Here is a 7,939-nt window from a genome sequence, read left to right as displayed (position 1 = left end):
CCGCAATTCACAGAAATTTTACAGGTCCTGAACCCGGTTAATGTTATTAAATAATCTTGCCATGAAAGAGTTTCAGATCATTTTTGGGCAGTAGCTCGAAGCACGAGGGGCGAGGAGCAGCACTAATAAAAAGGTTTGGGAGGGAGGTTTGACCCCTGTGTGTGTGTGTGACTGTGATGCTGAAGGCGTTACCGTGTCTCCCAGGCGGAGATTGGCGCCGTCCATCTCCGCGTAGGAAAACGGCTGCGGGGTCGTCTCCTGCTGGATCTGCTCCCTCTTCCCTGGGCTGGAGAGGCGAGACCAGAGCACCCTGAACTGCACTGGGGGCTCAGGGGGAGCGGGGCTGTAGCTGCACTTCAGGTGGAGTCGGCCTCGCACGAGCTCGGGGGTGATCGCCGGTTGCAAAGGCAGGCTTGCGAGCTGGTCTGGAAAAGGAGAACAAAAGAAAGATGTAACACAATTTTTATTTTTTTTTTGATGTTGTGGTTGTTCACCTAACAAGAAGATGTCAATGTAATTAAACACGGGACGAGCACTACATTTTATCTACTGGTGACTTAATTAGTAACCATGCAAGCAAGAAGGTGTGTCTCGTATGAAATGCAAAAATTGCTAATTGTGTCCTGACTACCTATTGCTGTTACACCATCTGACCTGCTGGTTTTGAATGTTTTTTGTTTTGGTTTTTTTTTAATTTTTCAGTAAGGGAAACATTATTGAAATGAAGCACTCAGATTAATACAAATTAATAACTCTGGCAAAGGTGCTCAGCTTTGCATTTCCCTGGAGCACAGCCTTTTGATCCAAGTTTTGCAATAAGCCCAGGAGAGATATGAGAAATCACTATGTTGCAGAGGCAAACGGACTCCCAGGAAGCAGCCAGCCCCTATTGCCTTGCTGTGAACATCCTTTCCAGGCTGCTTTAGGATGTATCTAGGCTAGGCCTGCTCAATATAGTCTCCCTCTGCCCAGAATAATGCCATTGCTCTAAAAATACAGCTTGCTTTCTGTAGGCTTCAACAAGTAATGAAGTCTGAAACCTTTCTTCCTGTTAAACTCCCCTAGAAAGTAGAAACAAAGAGAGGTATAATAGTGTAAGGGGATGTTTTTCATCTCTAGAGACCCAGACTCAAGCAAAACATGAAGCTGGTTCAGATGCTTTGAAAGGATAAATTAAGTAACTTTTTCAGACAACTGTAGAAAATATAATATGTGGGAACCCAAGAGAATAAAATATGAAGCTGTTCTAGCAGAACAGAGAGCCAATGTGTTAACATCTGTCCAGGGCAAGCAGCAAGAGGTAAGAAACAAGATACTTAAAAGATGAATAAAGACCAGTTGTTTTTACCCTTTTTGTATTTCTTTTCTCAGAGAAGCTGCCTCAAACTGTGGCTCACATCATGACTGTGTGCAGGAAATTATCCCAGAAGGACAGAGTTAGGTGATCAGCTCAGGGGAGGATGTGAGTGGAATTGCAAGCACAAACTCTGCTTTTCCCAGCTGCGTCCTTTCTGCCAAGTTATGGAGTTTTAAATTCAGTTTGTTTTGCAGCTCAGAAGAACTGATTGCTGTCCTGCTCCTGAACCTCCAGCAGAAGGGGCTGGGGAATTGACCCCAACACAAAGCCACGGCAGCTGGACCCAGCTGAGCCTCCTGTGGTGCAATATTTACAGCTGAATTGAAGCCATGAGGTAAAAAAACCAGTGAAAAACCTCCAGATTTGGGGCTTTTTCATCCAATGCATGAGACTGCAAAAACTAAAGGCTAGAAATTAAAGACTCTGAAGGACTGGACCTCACTGAAAATGAGATTGGGAAGGGATAAGCTTTCTTTTCTTAGAAATGCAGGTGGCTTTATATCACTGAACAGGTATGAATCATCAAATAGGACAAAATTATTCACCCAAAATGTATTGGCTAAAAAGTTCTTTGAACAAGAGTAGTGGACATCTTATAGTTTATAAAAAAGCCAAGCTTAAACTGAAAAATGACTATTCAGTTAAAAAGTAATTTCTGAGTAAGAATCGGTTCCATTTATTTTAATGGATTTTTTTTATTTCAAATACTGAATTAATCTCACGTCCTTTGAGCCTTTCTTCCTTCCTCTTCTTCAAGTAGGAATACTAAAATATTGATAAAGATAAGAAAATAGTTATCTTTCTCTTTAAAATTTATTTAATCTTGGATTTTGCCCAGTTGAAAAGCTGATAACCCTAGTTCCTCAGCGTCATGTTTCTGTCCAAAAACGCTAAAAGGAAAGTATAAAGGTAATTTTTTCATTTCGAGGAAGAAGCATGTTTTCTGATGAAATCTACATGCACCTGGCCATGCTCCAAAGTTCAGGAGGTTTAACTGAAAGAGCAATTGCTTTCTGCTTTCCCTTTGTTTCCTAGCTACCGAACAGGGGTTACATCTCTCGTAGTAGGCTGAAAATTATTTCTGACGAGAACAATTATACGAATGTCATGAAAAAGATATTATCAATTTGGTTTGGGTTTGTTGTTTTTTTTTTCCTCTCCTTGCAGAGTTTTAGAATTACCTTTTTTTGAGGGGGGATGTTGTACTATCAAAGATAAGGAGAGGCCTTAGAGACAGTCTCCTGGATACAGAGCCTGGGCACGGCTGAGATGCCTCCACTCGCTCGCTCTGCAGCTCCAAACCAAAGCGGAGCCAGAGACAGTGGGAAAGGTTACACGTGAGCTGTAACCAAGCAGAGAACGCTTCAGCAACACACACCAGATTACATTTTGCACTGGTAATAGGAGCTATTCTTCAGGAACACCTTGGAGTGCCACTGATTTATTTCCTACACGCTCCGCGCCTTAGCGGGAGCGACGCTTGACTCGCAAGGTCACCGGGATGTACACCGCAGCGCCGGGGCCTTTGAGCGCCCAGCCTGAGAGGCATAAGCAATCTTATTGATGAATTCCCTGCTGGTCCTCACCTTCTGCACAGTAGCCCATGCATCCCGGGGTGGGCTGCAGGAGATACACAAAGAAGGCGCCGCAGTTCCTGACGGCGACGGGGATCCGGAACAGGCAGCAGTCCCTGGTGCCACCAACACCCTGCCAGGTGGCACAGCCCGTCAGCCTCTTGCTCTGCCCAGGAGCTGGCAGGGATTCAGACTTCAGGGACAGCCACACCGGGGCTTGGGTCCCACATTTGTTCATCTGAGGGTGCGCACAAAGGAGACGTTAACAGCAAGTGTAAGATTCCTTTCAGGAAAGGGAAGGAAGTCTTGAAATCAGACAACAAATTCTAACCAACACTCTGGAAGGAAGCATTTGATATGATCAAAATTACATAATTTGATATGATCAAGTAAAGTGCAATTGAAAAAAATCCAGAAGATTTGGAAATGGAGTGACTACAGCCAAATGGACTGAGATGAAATGAGGGGCAGAGCAAGCGACCAAAACTTGCCAAAATTACTCTAATTAAAATCCTGAAATCAGGGAAGAAAGGTAAACAAAGAGACAGGAGAAGAATTTGAGGAAATGAAACATTAAAAAAAAAAAAGAGGAAAAATTCCGCTACCAAGTAAAAACAATAAAAGTGAGTGGGACGACAAGAAGTGCAGGGAAATGGATGGAAGCTTGCCCAAATAATCCTCATTGAAATCTTGAAATCAGAGAGCAAAGTCCAACACACACTCTGGAAGAGAGATACGATCAAAAACAAGGCAATTGAAAGAAACCAGAAAATTTGGAAATGGACTGCAACCAAATGGACTGAGATTAAATGAGGGGAAATGAAAAGGACCAAAACTTCCCAAAATTACTCCAATTAAAATCCTGAAATCAGAGAAGAAAGGTAAATAGAGAGGAGAAGGACCTAAAGAAATGAAATGTTAAAAACAAAACGAAGTGAAAACAATAAAAGTGAATGGGATGACAAGAAGTGCAGGGAAATGGACCAAAGCTTGCCCAAATAATTCTCATTGAAATCAGAAGATTTCACTCCCTTTCCTGAAAGTGGAGATCACTAAAACCCAAGAGCCTGCGTAAACCTGGAGGGCGAGTGAAAAAGCTGTGTAGGTGGGGATAAAAATGTCTTGCTCGGTTTTGAGAGGTGGCTTTACACAGATAAAATGCTTAAAGGACACAATAACAGGATTCCAAAGTATTTTCCTCTGGTTTTGGTTGGTTTGTATGAAGAAGATGAAAGCATAAAAGCAGGCTACATCACCTGCCCCCAAACCAGCTGCCCTGCTCCTGACAGCTCCTGCCCTTCCAGCACACACTGGACACATTTGTGGGGTCTGTACCTCTCCCTCACTCTTTGAGAGAGACACATATGAAGGAAGGAGAAAACATATGTGCAGGATATGCATGACTTAATTGTCTAAATTTTTTTATTTTATTTTATTTTTGCTTTCAGGCTTTTATCTATTAACAAATTCCCTGAATAGAGAAAATCCCAAAGCAGAAGGCATTGGTCTTAAATGGTTTAAATGACAGCATGTTGAGTCATGGCCAGGAGAGACTGATTTCCATTTCCCAACTTAGGGATGTGTGCTCAGGAATCCCAGGTCTGAGCTGCCCTCTGTACCTGTCAGGCTCTCTCCCCTGACTAAAGGAACATGGTTCTCTAAAGCTGTCTTTAATTTAAGCACCTCAGTGAGGAGATTAGGTGTAATCAGGGCCTTATTAAATATACAAAGCCAATTACAATGGTGACTCATTTTTCTGCACCATTACCGAGCATTTGCCAATATGCAAAGCACAGAGGCATTTGAGCTAAAGTTTGGAAATTATTACCAAATACTGACAATAATTTGCTCTCAGACATCAGTCATATTCAGCAGAGCATGACTGCTGCTGTCACTTTGCATTTCTTCAGCCAGTGACAGTGAACCATCTCTACTAGTCCAGCTTGGGGAACGTGATTCTGCCCAGTGTGAGTGTTTGGTTATAAATCACATTGGGGGAAAAAAAAAAACCCCAAAACCCAGAATTTTTTCCCATTGAGCCAGGTTTGCTGCTTCTCATTCGAGATCGAAAGTTATTTGTGACAGCAGGGGAAGCAGTGAAAGGCAAAGGATAAATTTATTAAGTCACGCACCAGTTCCCTCCTGCAGTTTGAGTTGTACCTGGGAGCTAAGCAAGCCAGGAAGCAGGGGCAGGGGAGAAGGGGTGCACACCCAGGAAAGCCAGGGCAGTTGAAAAACAATCAACAATGTGACATGGCACAGGCTGATTTCCATTTGGAGCTAGTTATCGTCAGGCTTCTGCAAACAAGGATTCCAGAGAGACACCGCTGGAATTGTCCAAGGTCGTTGGTTTTTTTTGGTTTTTTCCTCCTGAAAAGTGGCAGGAGCTGAGCAGAGGCTGACCCTGCCTTCCCTGTTTGGTGTCCTGGTGGCCTTGCAGGTGGCACTGGAGCTCAGACAATGCAGCAGCTCCCCGGGGAGGAGCAGCCTTCCAGCACAGTGCAAGAAAAGGGGGGCAACATAAAAATTCTTCTAGGAGGAATTTAGACCAACCCCTTTCCTTGCTTTCTCGAAAAGCTACATTATCTGTAAGTTTAAAGAGGTGTGTTCTGCTTGTTTATTTAGAGCTTTAAGGGACATGGGTCTTTTCTGTGCTGGTAAAAATAGAGATGATGGAAGTTTATTGCATCCTGGTCAACTTATGACCTGGGGTGCAAGATGTGGTGTGGAGAAGCATGTTTCCAAAGCCTGCTTATGAGCACACACTTGTGTGACCTGGGAGAGTGGGAAAAAAAAACCCCAAAAACATCCAGAGAAGCAGCATGGGAGAAGAGAGAGGGATGGAAACTAAAGCTCAGTGGTCTCTGCTTCATCCTCACCTGGGTGTGATACCTGCAGCCTGAATTTCCTCTTACACAAGGAAACCACAAACTTCAGTGCCTCTGCATGTGTAAGTAAAGATTGCTGGACTGGAACATTCTTTTTGAAATTGCACTAAAATGCAGGTATTAGTGAGCTCACCCTGGAGGTGTTTGGAACCACACAAGCTGGAAGCATTAGTTATGGGGAGCAGAGCAGCAGGGATGAGTGAGCACTGGATTTCAATGGATGCCTGCAGACTCAGAGAGTCTTGTAGGAAAGGGTTTGGTGAGGAGACACAGCACAACCTACCCATCCCCACTGAAAAAATACCCTTGCAATTCTCTGTAAAAGAACTTTTGTTGCTTAAAATGAGCTATAGCATCCATCTGATGCTACCTTTACCAACGTGGCTGGTGCCAGCCCATCAGTGCTGCTGCTCTGGGAGTGCAGCTGCAGGGCTGCCTCTGGCCAGGCACACAGAGTGCCTCAGTTTCCCTGGCTGCTTGACCTTGGGCAAATAACAAATCACTGCCTCTCTGTGTGCCTCACTTTCTTATCTCTCAACCAGAGGTGGAGGTGGCTGAGGTGGTAAAAGCCTTTGGTGCCTTGCAGCAGTGCTGGGGAGATAATTCATTGATGAGATGCCCATCTCTCTGCTGCGCTGGAGATAAATAGATGTGAGTGCATTCTGGCTGTGAAAAAAGGCAGAAAGTGATCCATATATAAAACTGGGCCTGGATCTCTTGGTAACACACAGAGGAAAAACTGAAATGCTGGAAGAGGATGGTGGTTTTCCCCCTTTGTTTTTACCCTCAGCAGAAGTCCGTGAGCCATTTCAGCACTGGAGAAAGTGTGGATTGGCATCACTGATGTCAGAGTGCAGCTTTCTGATAAACCCCCACGGGGATCTCCTGCATTTGCTCTGGCCAATATTGCTCTGAAACCACTTGAGAGACAGTTTGTTATATAACATGCACAAATGACAAGCAATGACCAACCCTTATGAGGCTAAAAAATCAGACTGTGAGACAGCAAAACAAACTGTGATACAGGATTACAGGCTGGCCAAGGAAGGATTTTGGTATAAATCAAGTATTTCTGTTTTCCTGGCAGCTCTGTGACACACATGAATTTATTTTCTGTTGTGAGCTCCATGTGGTCCTTCTGAGTCAGGCAAGTTGCCACACACTGGCCAAAAGGATTTGCTGCATGAGGCCTCTGTGAATTAGAAGACAGACCTGGGAAGGCAAGGGCAAATGTATATTCATGTGTTCCACCAGCACTAGAGATAAGAACAGGAAAAAAAACAAACAACAAACAAACAAACAAACAAAAGCAAAGAAACTTAGAAGAATGATCTAGGAGAGGAGATTTCAAAGAGCCAAAATTTTCAAGTCCCCACTGTGGCATGATTTGCGTTGAATTTTGTAGCTGTCATTTGGGAGAGTAACCCGAAAATCCAAAACAGAGGCAGCAAATGACTGGCATTTGAAACAGAGCATTTACCTGCCCTGCCTGCAGTCTCTGCTGCTCTAAGGATTTTGGAGAGATGTGGGAGTCTCACAGCCCCCCTCAGCAGCATTTCCAAGAGGAAGGAGGAATTACACAGCTGCCTCTATGGGAGAGCAAACTGCACAGGTTCAGGTGTCCAGTGACACAGCTTGCACAGAGGAGAACTTCTCCAGCACAGGAGGGACACTTCAGGCTGTTGGCAGCTTTCTGTAGTATCTTTCCATATTTTATCCAGTCGTAATTAAGTGGTGGTTTTAATCTTCAAAGCGTTTTATAAACCTTACCCAATTAATCTTTGCAACACCTCAATGTGGCAGGAAAGCATTCATGAATTATTTTTGATTCCTAATTTGACACCAGATAATAATTTAAATAATCCAATTTAGAAAACCTAAACAATTAAAAAAAACTTTTCTCCCTTTGCCAAAACAAGGGAGCAAGCCATTATTGTTTAATCCAATGATGTCTCCTTCCATTTGCTTGGGGTTTGAAGTATCAACCAGTTTGATTGATTGGACACTGTGGTTCTTCATAATTGCACAAAGAAATCAAGCTCGATTGTTCTTGTCACTTGGGTATTGCTGAAATTATGCTGTTAAAAATAAGTAGCACCATATGTGAGGAATGCATTGTT

The 7,939-nt window shown here is 43.5% G+C and overlaps 1 protein-coding gene across 1 annotated transcript in view; it reads right to left on the bottom strand.

The window, feature by feature from the left end:
- Positions 1-7,939, bottom strand: part of LOC311156081 (von Willebrand factor D and EGF domain-containing protein-like) — a gene marked incomplete at its 3' end in the record, with an annotated part of 152,569 nt that overhangs the window by 106,245 nt on the left and 38,385 nt on the right. Inside the window, exons 3-4 of the mRNA XM_084209764.1 lie at positions 2,944-3,169; positions 193-425 (exon numbers count right to left, since the gene is read on the bottom strand). Of these exons, the coding sequence (XP_084065890.1) occupies positions 193-425; positions 2,944-3,169 (459 nt within the window). The remainder of the gene's footprint in view (positions 1-192; positions 426-2,943; positions 3,170-7,939) is intronic.

The sequence above is a fragment of the Fringilla coelebs genome, assembly GCF_963513975.1.
Source record: "Fringilla coelebs genome assembly, chromosome: 7".
NCBI lineage: Eukaryota > Metazoa > Chordata > Aves > Passeriformes > Fringillidae > Fringilla > Fringilla coelebs.
The sequence above is the reverse complement of the archived record's forward strand: the minus strand, read 5'-3'. Positions and strand labels throughout refer to the sequence as shown.